Consider the following 17,227-nt stretch of genomic DNA (forward strand, 5'->3'; position numbering starts at 1 on the left):
TAATAAATAATGTGGAAGTTGAGCAAGTTGAGGAGTAACCCTGGATTGTAAAACTGTCAGTGTAGACATTGTTAAAAATACCTAAAGTTGTATTACAAAAGTAGTTTGAAATGTTTTGGCAAAGTTTACAGGTAACTTTTGAGATATTTTGTAGTCACGTTGCACAAATTGGAAGCTGTTTTTTTTCTGGCTCAAACGCGCCAAATAAATTGACATTTTGGATATATATGGACGGAATTAATCGAACAAAAGGACCACTTGTGATGTTTATGGGACATATTGGAGTGCCCACAAAAGAAGCTCGTCAAAGGTAAGGCATGATTTTATATTTTATTTCTGCGTTTTGTGTGGTAACTGCAGGGTTGAAATATGCTATTGTCTCTTTGTTTACGCTTGTGCTATCATCAGACAATAGCTTCTTATGCTTTCGCCGAAAAGCCTTTTTGAAATCTGACATGTTGGCTGGATTCACCATGAGTGTAGCTTTAATTTGGTTGTGTGATTTAATGAAAGGTCGAATTTTATAAAAAAAAATTTTATTTGGCGCTCTGCATTTTTCCTGGCAATTGGCCAGGTGAGACATTTGCATCCCGCCTATCCCAGAGAGGTTAATGTTGTAAATGACTATTGTAGCTGGAAACAGCAGATTTTTTATGTAATATCTACATAGGCGTACAGAGGCCCATTATCAGCAACCATCACTCCTGTGTTCCAATGGCACATTGTTAGCTAATCCAAGTGTATAATTTTAAAAGGCTAATTGATCATTAGAAAACCCTTTTGCAATTATGTTAGCACAGCTGAAAACTGTTGTTCTGACTAACGAAGCAATAAAACTGGCCTTCTTTAGACCAGTTGAGTATCTGGAGCAATATCATTTGTGGGTTCAATTAGTCTCAAAATGGCCAGAAACAAAGACTTTTCTTCTGAAACTTGTCAGTCTATTCTTGTTCTGAGAAGTGAAGGCTATTCCATGCGAAAAATCGGCAAGAATCTGAAATTCTCGTACAATACTGTGTACTTCTCCCTTCACAGAACAGCTCAAACTGGCTCTAACCAGAATAGTGGTGAATAGGAGTGTGAGGCCCCGGTGCACAACTGAGCAAGAGTACAAGTACATTAGTGTCTAGTTTGAGGAACAGGCTCCTCACAAGTCCTCAACTGGCAGCTTCATTATAAATAGTACCGGCAAAACACCAGTCTCAACGTCGACAGTGAAGAGGTGAGTGGCCTTTCAGACCGCTTTTTTCCACAGTTTGTTACGTTACAGCATTATTCTAAAATTTATTACGTATTTTGTTTTCCCTGAATCTATGCACAATCCACCATAATGACAAATTAAAAATGATTTTAAAGATTTTTTGCAAATGTTTTAAAAATAAAAACAAATGCCTTATGCAGATAAGACTCAAAATTGAGCTCAGGTGCATCCTGTTTCCATTGATCGTCCTTGATATTTCTACTACTTGTTTGGAGTCTAGCTGTGGTAAATTCAATTGATTGCACATGATTTGGAAAGGCACACACTTGTCTATATAAGGTCACACAGTTGACAGTGCAGGTCAGCAAAAACCAAGCCATGAGGTCGAAGAAATTGTTCCTATAACTCCGAGACAGAATTGGGTCGATGCACAGACCTGCGGAAGGGCGCCAAAACATTTCTACAGCATTGAAGGTCCCCAAGAACACAGGGGCCTCCGTCATTCTTAAATGGAGGAGGTTTGGTACCACCAAGACTCTTCCTAGAGCTGGCCGCCCGGCCAAACTGGGCAATCGGGGGAGAAGGGCCTCGGTCAGGGAGGTTACCAAGAACCTCATAGTCACTCTGACAAAGCTCCAGAGTTCCTCTGTGGAGATGGGAGAACCTTCCAGAAAGACAACTATCTCTGCAGCACTCCACCAAATCAGGCTTTTATGGTAGAGTGGTCAGACTGAAGCCACGCCTCAGGCACATGACAGCCCACTTGAAGTTTGCCAAAAGGCACCTAAAGACTCTCAGGCCATGAGAAACAAGATTCTCTGGTCTACTTAAACCAATATAGAATATAGATCATGAATTCCATGCATCACGTCTGGAGGAAACCTGGCACCATCTCTACGGTGAAGCATGGTGGTGGCAGCATGTTGTGGGGAAGTTTTTCAGCGGCAGGGGCTGAGACTAGTCATGATCGAGGGAAAGATGAACAGCGCAAAGTACATAGACTGGGGAGAACGTTCACCTTTCAAGACAATGACCCTAAGCACACAGCCAAGACAACACTGGAGTGGCTTCGGGTCTCAATGTCTCAACTCCAGAGCCCAGAGTTGAACCCGAAATAATTCTCTGGAAACCTGGAAATACCTGTGCAGTGACGCTCCCCATCCAACCTGACAGAGCTTGAGAGGATCTGCAGAGAAGAATGGAAGAAACTGCACAAATACAGGTGTGCCAAGCTTGTAGCGTCATACCCAAGACGACTCGAGGCTGTGATTGCTGCCTAGTGATTGCTCCCCAAGCCATAAGACTGCTGAACAACTAATCAAATGCCACCCGGACTATCTATATTGACCCCCCCCCCTTTGTTTTTACACTGCTGCTACTCGCTGTTTATCTATGCATTGTCACTTTACAAATTACCTTGACTATCCTGTACCCCTGCACATTGACTCTGTACCCCCTATATATGTATATACAGTGCCTTGCGAAAGTATTCGGCCCCCTTGAACTTTGCGACCTTTTGCCACATTTCAGGCTTCAAACATAAAGACAAATCAACAACAAGTGGGACACAATCATGAAGTGGAACGACATTTATTGGATATTTCAAACTTTTTTAACAAATCAAAAACTGAAAAATTGGGCATGAAAAATTATTCAGCCCCTTTACTTTCAGTGCAGCAAACTCTCTCCAGAAGTTCAGTGAGGATCTCTGAATGATCCAATGTTGACCTAAATGACTAATGATGATAAATACAATCCACCTGTGTGTAATCAAGTCTCCGTATAAATGCACCTGCACTGTGATAGTTTTAGAGGTCCGTTAAAAGCGCAGAGAGCATCATGAAGAACAAGGAACACACCAGGCAGGTCCGAGATACTGTTGTGAAGAAGTTTAAAGCCGGATTTGGATACAAAAAGATTTCCCAAGCTTTAAACATCCCATGGAGCACTGTGCAAGCGATAATATTGAAATGGAAGGAGTATCAGACCACTGCAAATCTACCAAGACCTGGCCGTCCCTCTAAACTTTCAGCTCATACAAGGAGAAGACTGATCAGAGATGCAGCCAAGAGGCCCATGATCACTCTGGATGAACTGCAGAGATCTACAGCTGAGGTGGGAGACTCTGTCCATAGGACAACAATCAGTCGTATATTGCACAAATCTGTCCTTTATGGAAGAGTGGCAAGAAGAAAGCCATTTCTTAAAGATATCCATAAAAAGTGTTGTTTAAAGTTTGCCACAAGCCACCTGGGAGACACACCAAACATGTGGAAGAAGGTGCTCTGGTCAGATGAAACCAAAATTGAACTTTTTGGCAACAATGCAAAACGTTATGTTTGGCGTAAAAGCAACACAGCTGAACACACCATCCCCACTGTCAAACATGGTGGTGGCAGCATCATGGTTTGGGCCTGCTTTTCTTCAGCAGGGACAGGGAAGATGGTTAAAATTGATGGGAAGATGGATGGAGCCAAATACAGGACCATTCTGGGAGAAAACCTGATGGAGTCTGCAAAAGACCTGAGACTGGGATGGAGATTTGTCTTCCAACAAGACAATGATCCAAAACATAAAGCAAAATCTACAATGGAATGGTTCAAAAATAAACATATCCAGGTGTTAGAATGGCCAAGTCAAAGTCCAGACCTGAATCCAATCGAGAATCTGTGGAAAGAACTGAAAACTGCTGTTCACAAATGCTCTCCTTCCAACCTCACTGAGCTCGAGCTGTTTTGCAAGGAGGAATGGGAAAAAATTTCAGTCTCTCGATGTGCAAAACTGATAGAGACATACCCCAAGCGACTTACAGCTGTAATCGCAGCAAAAGGTGGCGCTACAAAGTATTAACTTAAGGGGGCTGAATAATTTTGCACGCCCAATTTTTCAGTTTTTGATTTGTTAAAAAAGTTTGAAATATCCAATAAATGTCGTTCCACTTCATGATTGTGTCCCACTTGTTGTTGATTCGTCTTTATGTTTGAAGCCTGAAATGTGGCAAAAGGTCGCAAAGTTCAAGGGGGCCGAATACTTTCGCAAGGCACTGTATATCCTCGTTATTATTTACATTTCTTGTTGCATTTTGATTAAACTTGTTTAGTCTTTAGTTTACTTAGTAAATATTTTATCAAATATATTTATTGAACTGCATTTGATTTCTAGTCAAGCATGCCTTTGTCTGATCTTCCCTGTTTTAGTTTTGCTCCACCATTTTGGTTTGCTTCCTGTCTTAAGTTTGGTGTGGGTTTTTATTTTTAATCTGCTTCTTCTTAGGCAAATTTAGTGGGTGCTCACGATGGGTGTCTTTCTAGGTTCCAGTTGTTGTTGCTACTCAACTTTCAGTGGACAACCCCGTGAGTGTCTTTCAGAACCCCTCCTAATACTCCACCTGTTTTTGTTGTCTGTGCCTCTTTGTACCTCCTAGCCTTTGTCCACGTGGGGACCTGGAGAATCTTCCTTGTTTTCGTATCCTTCTGGGGATTTTCAATACTCACGAGGATAGTATACAAGTGCGCACAAGCTCAGAGAATTCAGCTCAGACAGACATCAGTATCAGATATTAATTTGGAATGTGTTTGCATCTAATCAAACCGAATTGCATCAATTTGTTCCACTAATCAAATCGCACCGAATGGTTTCAAACTAAAAATATTGTTCCTGTATTGTATCAGAGCCCATGTACAGTATCTAGATGTGTATCGAATTGTGCTTGTATGGCGAGATGCACATCCCTAGAGAATAGCCTTCATATGATGGATACATGTTGGTTCAGTTCAGTAGTGTGTTTTCTCATAGGTCTCTTTTCTTCATTAGGTTTGGAGTGCATTATAGAATCTCCCAGGGATGGTCTGAGCACAGAGACTGATAGTTCAGCTTGCTTCCACTCTAAAAAGCCTATTCGCTTGAAATAAACTAGCTTCAGGCTATGAACAAAACAGGAGAAAAGCATCTACAGCTCTTCTTTTGTTTCATTCCACACTAGAAGCTTTTCTTAAACACTTTCAGGGAAGTCTGATTTTTTTTTTTACTATATCCTTCCTCAGGTAAAGTGTATGCAGTAGGGGGCCATGATGGTAGTGAACACCTGGGCAACATGGAGATGTTTGATCCTCTCACCAACAAGTGGATGATGAAAGCTTCCATGAACACTAAAAGGTATGTAATGTCTGGCAAAAGGCAAATTAAGTAGAAATGTAGTTTTACAGCCAAAAAATACCTAATTATACTCACACTCATACTACTCATACTGAACTATTTTCATTGCTGTGTGAAGGAGAGGCATAGCTCTGGCAGCTCTGGAAGGTCCTATCTACGCCATCGGTGGTCTCGATGACAACTCCTGTTTCAACGATGTAGAGAGATATGACATCGAGAGCGACCACTGGAGTGCTGTGGCACCCATGAACACGCCCAGAGGTGGAGTGGGCTCTGTGGCCTTAGGGGTGAGAACAGGACACTCTAGACACCTGGCTAGACTGATCATATACTAAACTCAGCAAATAAAGAAACGTCCCTTTTTCAGGACCCTGTCTTTCAAAGATAATTAATACAAATCCAAATAACTTCACAGATCTTCACTGTAAAGGGTTTATTAAACTGTTGCTCATGCTTGTTCATTGAACCATAAACAATTAATGAACATGCATCTGTGGAACGGTCGTGAAGACACTGACAGCTTACAGATAGTAAGCAATTAAGGTCACAGTTATGAAAACTTGGGACACTAGAGAGGCCTTTCTACGGACTCTGAAAAACAGCAAAATAAAGATGCCCAGGGTCCATGCTCATCTGCGTGAACGTGCCTTAGGCATGCTGCAAGGAGGCATGAGGACTGCAGATGTGGCCAGGGCAAGAAATTGCAATGTCCATACTGAGACTCCTAAGACAGTGCTATAGGGAGACAGGACACAGCTGATCATCCTCGCAGTGGCAGACCACCACCAGGAGTGATGGTCGGATTTGCGTTTATTGTCGAAGGAATGAGCGTTACACCGAGGCCTGTACTCTGGAGCGGAATCAATTTGGAGGTGGAGGGTCCGTCATGGTCTGGGGCGGTGTGTCACAGCATCATCAGACTGAGCTTGTTGTCATTGCAGGCAATCTCAACGCTGTGCGTTACAGGGAAGACATCCTCCTCCCTCATGTGGTACCCTTCCGGCAGGCTCATCCTGACATGACCCTCCAGCATGACAACGCCACCAGCCATACTGCTCGTCTTGTGCGTGATTTCCTGCAAGACAGGAATGTCAGTGTTCTGCCATGGCCAGCGAAGAACCCGGATCTCAATCCCATTGTGCACGTCTGGGACCTGTTGGATCGGAGGTTGTGGACTAGGGCCATTCCCCCCAGAAATATCCGGGAACTTGCAGGTGCCTTGGTGGAAGAGTATGGTAACATTTCACAGCAAGAACTGGCATATCTGGTGCAGTCCATGAGTAGGAGATGCACTGCAGTACTTAATGCTGTAACAGATACTGACTGTTACTTTTGATTTTGCCCCCCCCCCATCCCCCCCTTTGTCCAGAGACACATTATTCAATTTCTGTTTGTCACATGTCTGTGGGACTTTGTCTCAGTTGTTGAATGTTGTTATGTTCATACAAATATTTACACGTTAAGTTTGCTGAAAACAAACGCAGTTGACAGTGAGAGGACGTTTCTTTTTTTGCTGAGTATATTATGGATCAAGTGTTCATTAGGGCACACCATAGCAACATTTTTCAAAACATTGTGCAGCAGAAAACAAGTGTCTTTCATTCCGATAGTTCTTCCCTGTTTTGTGCCTAGTTGACACGACCCAGGTGTTACATCACATTTATACAAACACTCATCACACATGACATCCTCAGATGCTTTTATAACAATTTTTTTTATCATTGACATCGAGTAAAGAGATTTTATCCCCCGAGCTGTTTGTGATTTGAAGTCTGTGTTCGTGTGCATAATAACAGGCCATAATAACAGTTAGCCCTATCAGTCCAGAGACCCCAGCAAAAATCTGCTTTCCATTTATCTGACTTTCATTTAACTGCATGTCATGCCCTTTTTACTCTATTTAGCCTCACAATGAAGAGTTTTACCATTTTCTTTTCAGGTCAACCAGGGCTCAAGTAGAACACAAAACAAGTTGACATAAACAGTTGCATTCATGAGTTTGACCAATGTCAATAAACAAATAAGGTCCACCCTGATAGATGAAGGTACAGAAATTGTTTGCTCAGTGGGAAATTAATATACAACTAGTCAGTGACAAGTTTGTGGAGTTTGACATCAACTATGTGATCTTATTACAGTATTTTAGACTATGTCCTTGGATTTCCTATGATCTTTTATGTAGATGAACCCATTAACGACTCTTGTGTAGCTTGTGAGCATCATTAGTTACATGAGCATGTTTGTGCATCTTTTCGTAGTTTTTAATGTGTAGCTCAAACCGTTCTGACCTGGCCCCAGGTCCTTGTCTCACAAACGCCACTCTAGCTCAGCCCTAGTTAATCACACATACTAATGGATGCAGCAGAAATAAATTAATCCAATGGTACAACCCAGAAGTCTGTAGCTCAAACACACCATGTTTAAAAGGGGTTAGAAGTCCAAATCACACTGATGTCGTGGTGGAACTCAATGGGTTAATCCTCTCCTCCCCTGTCAGAGTTAGACCTTTATGTTAACACTCTCCTGTCCTGTCAGAATCACGTGTATGCTGTGGGGGGTAACGACGGTGTGGCCTCTCTATCCAGTGTGGAGAGGTTTGACCCACATCTCAACAAGTGGACAGAGGTCAGGGAGATGGGCCAGAGACGGGCAGGGAACGGAGTCGGCGAGCTCAACGGGTGTCTCTATGTAGTGGGTAAGAACACAGCTCAGCACCCCTGCAATTACATTTTAGTAATCGTGGGGGGGGATGGGGACTATGGATCTGTCTCTGAATGTACGTTAGTCACGCAATATCTGGCACCAGCTGGCCCGATTTCTTTCTCTTTTTTTTTTATGAAACTTGAGTGAATGATACATCATGCAGTAGAGAGCTGGCATTTACAAAATTGCACTGATTTGTCCAAGGGGGGGACGCTAGAGTAATCGACTTGAATTCTGTACTTTGAACAAGCACTTCTCCTGTCCTGTTCAATAATTGTCACTAATTGGCCCATCTGCCTGAGAGGGCGCTGCATCATTTGTGGGGGATGACATGTTTACTGTTTAGCAAATGGTCATATCCAGAGTGACTTACAATTAGAGGTCGACCGACTATGATTTTTCAACGCCGATACTGATTATTGGAGGACCAAAAAAGCCGAAACCGATTAATCGGCCGATTTTTAAAAATAAATAAAAAGGTATTTATTTATTTGTAATAATGACAATTACAACAATACTGAATGAACACTTATTTTAACTTAATATATTAACTTAATACATCAATAAAATCAATTTAGCCTCAAATAAATAATGAAACATGTTCAATTTGGTTTAAATAATGCAAAAACAAAGTGTTGGAGAAGATAGTAAAAGTGCAATATGTGCCATGTAAGAAAGCTAACGTTTCAGTTCCTTGCTCAGAACATGAGAACATATGAAAGCTGGTGGTTCCTTTTTAACAGGAGTCTTCAATATTCCCAGCGAAGATGTTTTAGGTTGTAATTATTATAGGAATTATTGGACTATTTCCCTCTATACCATTTGTATTTCATTAACCTTTGACTATTGGATGTTCTTATAGGCACTTTAGTATTGCCAGTGTAACAGTATAGCTTCCGTCCCTCTCCTCGCTCCTCCCTGGGCTCGAACCAGGAACACAACGACAACAGCCACCCTCGAAGCAGCGTTACCCATGCAGAGCAAGGGGAACAACCACTCCAAGTCTCAGAGTGAGTGATGTTTGAAATGCGATTAGCGCACATCCCGCTAACTAGCTAGCCATTTCACATCGGTTACACCAGCTTCATCTCGGGAGTTGATAGGCTTGAAGTCATAAACAGTGCAATGCTTGACGCACAACGAAGAGCTGCTGGCAAAACACACGAAAGTGCTGTTTGAATGAATGCTTACGAGCCTGCTGCTGCCTACCACCACCCAGTCAGATACTTGTATGCTTGTATGCTCAGTCAGACTATATGCAACGCAGGACACGCTAGATAAACTAGTAATATCATCAACCATGTGTAGTTAACTAGTGATTATGATTGATTGATGGATTGTTTTTTATAAGTTTAATGCTAGCTAGCAACTTACCTTGGCTTACTGCATTCGCGTAACAAGCAGTCTCGAGAGGCAGGTGGTTATAGCGTCGGGCTAGTTAACTGTAAGGTTGCAAGATTGGATCCCCCGAGCTGACAAGGTGAAAATCTGTCGTTCTGCCCCTGAACAAGGCAGTTAACCCACCGTTCCTAGGCCGTCATTGAAACTAAGAATGTGTTCATAACTGACTTGCCTAGTTAAATAAAGATTAAATAAAGGTGTAAAAAAAAAAAAACGGCCAAATCGGTGAGAACTTGAAATCGGCCCTAATTAATCAGCCATTCCGATTAATTGGTCGACCTCTACTACAATCCGTGCATTCAATCAAAGTAGGTAAAACGACCACATTTCGATTCACCACATCATTGGAAATGAAACCTTCTCATACTTCACATCATTCCACTGGCTGCTTATTGCTATGGGGCACATGCTCCCCCCCACTCGCACACATGAACATGAAACAGGAGGGAGAAAAGTTATTGTTTTGTCAAGTTGGTTGCTAATTAAAAGCGATCCATGTGGATGGGGTAATTTTATTGTGTTGCTGAATTTGAAGAATCATCTAAAGCTGTTTCAGAGCTCTGGCCTGACTTTTAGCTGACCCTAGTTTGCATGAGTCAGCATTGGTGTGTTTGGAGGAGGAAAAGCTACTGATAACCTCAGTCTATACATTGACCTCAGTGGATGGAGTAGCTCTTTATTGAATGTCTGCAGCTTCACTGACTGCATAATGCTATTCAAGACTTAAACAAGATATCACACTGTGGATTGATATGTGACTTAGACTCTGTTATTCAAAGCAATTTACAGTGAGTGCATAGATTAGTATGTTTGTGATCCCTGTGGGAATTCAACCCACAACCTTGGCGTTTCTAGCACCACACTCTTACCAGCTTGAGCCAGATTTTCAAGAGTACAACTTAGACTTGTATTTGATTCTGTCTTTCGGTCTGTCTGCTCTGTCAGGTGGTTTTGATGACAACTCCCCGCTGAGTTCTGTGGAGCGTTTTGACCCCCGTCTGAGTCGCTGGGACTACATCTCTGAGCTGACCACGCCCCGGGGCGGAGTGGGTGTGGCCACGGTTATGGGTTGCGTGTTTGCGGTCGGAGGTCACAACGGGAACATCTACCTCAACACAGTGGAAGCCTTTGACCCCCGTATGAACAGGTGAGCTGGAGCTGGATGGGAAGTGGTTCTGTTCAGGTGAGACATGGGTTGTATCGGGTCAGCTAAATCAAGCGAACCCATTTTATAAAAGAGTATCTCTGGCCTACTAGACCAGCACCTGTACACTGGACACCGTTTATAGTATCCTGTTTGTTTTTTACAGTTGAAAGGAAATTCTACATTTTAGAGCAGTTAGTCTGATGTTGACGTTTATATTGATCTGTGTGTCTCAGATGGCAGCTGGTGGGGTCGGTGTCTCACTGTCGGGCCGGCGCAGGAGTGGCTGTCTGCTCCTCTCACATCAGCCAGATCAGGGACGTGGGCCAGGGCTCCAGCAACGTGGTGGACTGCATGTGACCTGTGATCCCTGAGCTGACCACACCGACCAACTGCACGAGCAGACCAACCCAACCCAAGCACTCAACCACACTGTCACTGAACAGGAGCACTAGTGGTTGTTCCTTTAAGCACTGACTGGAGGGTTCTCCCCAAAGATTGTAAGAGGAGCGCTGCACCACCTTGTGAACTAGCTGCGCCACTTTGAGAAATAAAATACTTAACAATTAAAGTTATCATATAAGGCAACTGTTTTTGCTCTAGATTGCAGGAAATGGCACTTACAGGTGTTCAAAAACCTTTATCAAGTGAAAATGGTTGATAGTTGAGCTTTAGACATCATATTAAACAGGCCTTGAATATCAACTTGTATTTTAAGAGCAACAAGTTAGTACTTACAATGCATTCGGAAAGTATTCAGACCCCTTGACTTTTTCCACATTTTGTTACATTACAGCCTTATTCTAAAATTGATTAAATAGTTTCCCCCCCTCATCAAGCTACACACCATACCCGATAATGACAAAGCAAACCATTTTTGGAAATATCACATTTACATAAGTATTCAGACCCTTTGCTCAGTACTTTATTGAAGCATCTTTTGCAGCGATTACAGCATTGAGTCTTCTTGGCACACCTGTATTTGGGGAGTTTCTCCCATTCTTCTCTGCAGATACTCTCAAGCTCTATCAGGTTGGATGGGGATCGTCGCTGCACAGCTATTTTCAAGTCTCTCCAGAGATGATCCGATCAGGTTCAAGTCCGGGCTCTGGCTGGGCCTCTCAAGGACATTCAGAGACTTGTCCCGTAACCACTCCTTCGTTGTCTTGGCTGTGTGCTTAGGGTCGTTGTCCTGTTGGAAGGTGAACCTTCGCCTCTGAGGTCCTGAGCACTCTGGAGCAGGTTTTCATCAAGGATCTCTGTACTTTTCTCTGTTCATCTTTCCCTCGATCCTGACTAGTCTCCCAGTCCCTGCCGCTGATGGTGCCAGGTTTCCTCCAGATGTGACGCTTGGCATGCTGGTCAAAGAGTTAAATCTTGGTTTCATCAGAACTGAGAATCTTGCTTCCATCTGGCCACTCTACTGTAAAGGCCTGATTTGGTGGAGTGCTGCACAGATGGGAGAACCTTCCAGAAGGACAACCATCTCCACAGAAGGACTCTGGAGCTCTGTCAGAGTAACCATCGGGTACTTGGTCACCTCCCTAACCAAGGCCATTCTCCCCCGATTGCTCAGTTTGGCCGGGCGGCCAGCTCTAGGAAGAGTCTTGATGGTTCCAAGCTTCTTCGATTTTTAAGAAAGAATGGCCACTGTTCTTGGGGACCTTCAATGCTGCAGAATGGTTTTGGTACCCTTCCCCTAGTCCTTGCCGCGACACGGACAATTCCTTCGACCTCATGGCTTGGTTTTTGCTCTGACTTGCACTGTCAATTGTGGGACCTTTATATAGAGGTATGTGTGCCTTTTTTAAAATCATGTCCAATCAATTGAATTTACCATAGGTGGACTCCAATCAAGTTGTAGAAACATCTCAATGATGATCAATGGAAACAGGATGCACCTGAGCTCAATTTCGAGTCTCATAGCAAAGGGTCTGAATACTTATGTAAATACGGTATTTTTGTTTTTATAAAATTTCTTAACCTGTTTTCGCTTTGTCATTATGGGGTATTGTGTGTAGATTGAGGTAATCAATTAATTTCATACATTTTACAATAAGGCTATAACATAATAAAATGTGGAAAAGTCGACCTCAATTTTACATTCATCACTGTCTGGTAGATAAACTGAGCTCTTCATAGGTTCCCAGCAGTCTCATATAAAACAGAGGGAGTGGATTGTGACGCTGTTTAGTAAAGACTCAGTAAACAGAACCGTGTTTAGGATAGAAATCAGTTGACATTCTTTCGATTCCAGTTAAACCACAGACTATGCTTTTATTTTTAGTTAGTTGTTTTATTTCGGGGCTTTCGATCAGTGCCATCTGCATAGGCTCAGTGATGCTAAAACCTCTTCAGTATTAGCTAGCTGTAACCTTTTTGCGTTTGAACAATCATTCCTGACAGACTGAGTCTCATTGGGGTATATAAAACTATGGAAGTCTTTTGCAGAGTTAGATTAACTTGTGCTGCAATAAAATAGGTTTTTGAAATGGCTGAGGGACTAGAGCTACCTGTACAGACAGTCTGGGGTCTTAGCAGAGTGCTACCCCTACTCTCTATGTTCTTCTCGAAGATAGCCGGGCTGTCAGTAAACAATTGTGCTTTCAGACGTGTTAAGATTAATCTTCTATCTGCCAAATGGTTAATATATATTTTAATATATGGAGTTGTGTATTATGAAACCTGTGTATCTTTTGTGTTATTTACCAGGTATCTTTAATGTATTGTTGTGCACTACTTTCCTGCAATAGTCAGGGGTTTGAACATACAGTATTTTGTCCTATGGCAATTTTGATGCTATTTTCAAAATGTTTTGACAGTGTCTGCTCTTTTTTGAGGCGTTGAGTTTGAAGCTTTTTCCTCACCCTTATTTTCAGGTATATCCTCCTGGTCATGTTAAAGCATTTCAGGTAATTCTGGATTTTATTGTAAAACTGCTATTGGTCAAAACATTGACTGAAGATTTAGATTTTTAAAGCAAAAATGTTTGAAGAGATGAAGTATACAAAACATTAAGAACACCTGATCTTTCCATGGTAGACTGACCAGGTTTATCTAGGTGAAAGCTATGAACCCGTATTGATGTCACTTGTTAAATCCACTTCGATCAGTGTAGAGATTAAGGATTTTTAAGCCTTGAGACAATTGAGACATGGATTGTGTATGTGTGCCATTCAGAGGGTAAATGGGCAAGACAAAAGATTTGTGCCTTTGAACGGGGTTTGGTAGTATGGGGCCAGGCGCAACGGTTTGTGTCAAGAACTGCAACGCTGCTAAGTTTTCCATGTGTGTATCAATATTGGTCCACCACCCAAAAGGATATCCAGCGAACTTGACACAACTGTGGGAAGCATTGGTCAACATGGGCCATCATCCCTGTGGAACGCTTTCGACACTTTGTAAAGTCTATGACCCCATGAATTGAGACTGTTCTGAGGGCAAAAGGGGGGGCTGCAACACAATATTAGGAGGGTGTTTCTAATGTTTGGTGTATTTGCTCTTGTACCCTCCATTAAGGGAATTTTGAATTGTTGCACCATTGGTTTGCTATATTCTACAATTCAACTGTAAATGCTGCCTCTAATCATACATTACACCAGGGATGTATACTGACTTGCCAACCATAACATAGAATGTGAAAGATCGTGCTTTTTTTTGAACTTTTTTTTTACTGGTTCAGCTGTATGCTGTCTCATCATTTCCTCCCCTTTTTTTTACAGCTTGAATCTTAATTTACTGTTCATTTAGTTGGTATTACTATAATAAAGCTGTCAATGTATAGATTTTAATAATTTTATTGCACATTTATTGAGAATGAAATACAGAAATGTCTAATTGAATGAATTTGAAAGATGAATTTGTCTTCCAGTGTTGTTGGAAAGCACACTGAAGCAGGTTTTTCTCTAGGATTTTCCTGTGCGTAGCTCAAGCATACCCATTACATGAGCAAGCCACTACCATGCTTGAAAATTAAGTGGTACTCAGTGATGTTGTGTTGGATTTGCACCAAACATTACTCTTTGTATTCAGGACAAAGTTTTTAAAAATGCCAAGTTTTTTGCAGTTTTTTACTATTATTTAGCGATTAAAATAGTCAGAGTTGAATGGCTTTAGTCTCCATTGGCCTCATGGTGAAATACCTGAGTGGTTTCCTTCCTATCCAGCAACTGAGTTAGGAAGGACAAATGTATGTTTTTAAAAATACATTATAAGTGACCCATACACTGAGAAGACCTTATCTGTTTTATAGGCTTACTGCAAGTAGGCTAAACACAGACAAGACAGAAAGATAAATGCGGTAAGAGACCCACTAAAGCAGCACCGCCCCCTAAAGATTTTGAGCCTGTCTTGCAGGGTTGGTCTTACAAATCCAAAGCCCCTGGATTGGTGAGCATAATATACAAGGAATTTCTCAGAGCTGCTAAAGAGAACATTGACGACCTTGCACCTAGCGGTGGGAATTCCGGTGAGGTGCCCACACCCAGGTAGTGACAGTACTGGCAACACTAGCTGCAGTAACCCATGGGGCGGGGGTCATACAGTCAGAGAGGGGGCAAATTATTGTGGCCCTGATAGCACAAAATAATCAAAGAACTGCACAGAAATGCTTGGGAAAATGGTCACATCAGGAGACGTGTATGGTGTGTATCAGATCTCCATCAGCTAGGACTTGACATTGGTTAATGAAATATCCCCATTATTGCAAAATCTTGCATGACTCTCAAACTGCTACAACTGTAAATGCATTCGCACATCAAGTCCTTTCTTGAGTTGGACTCAGGAATGGAACAACTTGAACATCTGAGCTTGTGGTTGTTTCTGGGGGAAGGGTGGGGAGTGTGTGTGTATTCCACATCGGTTGCTGTGGAGTAATGATGTTAAGGACAAAATAGGATGAATCACAATAACTGTTTGCCAAAATAATTGCTTGCCAAAAATGTAATTGTTGTAATGGCAATCCTGGTTACAGGTAACAATCCTTAGCATGAACTGCCTACATTATTATGCAGATTTTTTTATTGTGGAAATAAATTAAGATATGCAATATTTGTATCTTATAACTGTATATAATACAATCGAGGTGAGTGCGTTGGCAAGGATTTTGGTGGTTGATCTGCTACTGTTCTGTGGGTGGAATTGTGTGCTCTTTTCAAAGGATGGGTCCCAATCTTTCAAAGGCCCTAGGATCCAGGCACCTCATTTATAAAAATAAAAAAAATCTTAGATTTATACTTGAACTTAGTTGTAAGCTCATTTCCGACAGTGTGCTTACGTTTGATTCATAAGATACTGAGCTTACGCAGGTTCTAAGAAGCCCATTTGTAACTTATGTACCTGTGATATATCAATCTCAAATTAATTTAAGATTGACGGCACCTGAACGTGCCTTACAATCAGCGATTCCTCTTATAGAATGCTAACACAAATGAGGATTTAGTCAGGAATCGCCATGGACCACATGAGAAAAGCAAGCTTTTTGGAAGACGAGATCACAGCGACCGTAGATGAGATTGAAGTTAGGCAACACGTATTATTCGGAGGACAAAATAGTGAGTTGACAAACAAAGCCAAACGGGTAGCTTGGGTGTGTGTCACCACTGCAGTGAACAAGGTGGGGCAGCAAGGCTGATGGGGGGGAAAAAAAGGATAGCTATACATAACCAGCAGGAAAATCACTTACGTGAAGTCTAGACTTTTCGTAGAGATAAGATCATTTCCACTACAAAGTAAGGTTTTATAAATAACTACTTACACGTGGTTTTCTGCGTAAATCGTACTTAAGATCAAAATTGATCATAAGTCTGTTTTTATAAATGAGGCCCCAGAGGGACAGGGGAAGTTTTAGCAGGTGGAATAGTGGAGAACTATCGGCGGTTTTACTTGCAGCAATGCAAATATCAAGGTACAGCTATATGGACACTCAATCATACTTTTGAATGGTAAGTTTACAAACATGTTATAATAAATATAATTGAAACTTGTATCCCATTATGGTGAAACAGATTTGGCTCATTAATCTATACGGTCCAAATAATGGTGATCCACGCTTCTTTGGAAATATATACAGCACCAATCAAAAATTTGGACACCTACTTATTCCTGGGCTTTTCTTTATTTTTTACTATTTTCTATATTGTTGAATAATAGTGAAGACATCAAATATTATGAAATAATAAATATGGAATCATGTAGTAACCAAAAAAGTATTAAACAAATCAAAGTAGCCACCCTTTGACTTGACAGCTTTGCACACTCTTGGCATTCTCTGAACTAGCTTCATGAGGTAGTCACCTGGAATTAATTTCAAGTAACTGTTGTGCCTTGTTAAAAGTGAATCTGTGGAATTTCTTTCCTTAACTTCTTATGGTATAGGGGACGATTGCGTCCCACTTGGGCAAAAAAAACGGAAAATGCAGCGCTGCAATTGTTTTTAAATTATATAAAAATCTAACTTTCATTAAATCACACATGTAAAATACTCAATTAAAGCTACACTCGTTGTGAATCCAGCCAACGTGTCATATTTTAAAAAGGCTTTTTGGCGAAAGCATAAGAAGCTATTATCTGATGATAGCACAATAGTAAACAAAGAGGGTAGCATATTTCAACCCTGCAGGCAC

General features: G+C 41.6%; 1 protein-coding gene across 4 annotated transcripts in view; it reads left to right on the forward strand.

Moving 5' to 3' along the window:
- LOC110523976 (kelch-like family member 8) overlaps positions 1-14,395 on the forward strand; it is a 29,072-nt gene extending 14,677 nt beyond the window's left edge. For 2 of the 4 annotated variants that reach the window (XM_036977724.2, XM_021603193.3), the window contains exons 6-10: positions 5,245-5,356; positions 5,475-5,643; positions 7,892-8,051; positions 10,406-10,607; positions 10,841-14,395. In XM_036977724.2, coding sequence (XP_036833619.1) covers positions 5,245-5,356; positions 5,475-5,643; positions 7,892-8,051; positions 10,406-10,607; positions 10,841-10,964 — 767 coding nt within the window. In that variant the 3' untranslated portion in view covers positions 10,965-14,395. Of the gene's footprint in view, positions 1-5,244; positions 5,357-5,474; positions 5,644-7,891; positions 8,052-8,921; positions 9,070-10,405; positions 10,608-10,840 lie in introns of all 4 variants that reach the window. The other 2 variants (XR_016496097.1, XR_016496098.1) reach the window with 2 other exon arrangements.
- The last annotated feature ends 2,832 nt before the right edge of the window (positions 14,396-17,227 follow it).

This window comes from Oncorhynchus mykiss, chromosome 5 (genome assembly GCF_057628025.1).
Source record: "Oncorhynchus mykiss isolate SJ-2025 chromosome 5, ASM5762802v1, whole genome shotgun sequence".
Lineage (NCBI taxonomy): Eukaryota > Metazoa > Chordata > Actinopteri > Salmoniformes > Salmonidae > Oncorhynchus > Oncorhynchus mykiss.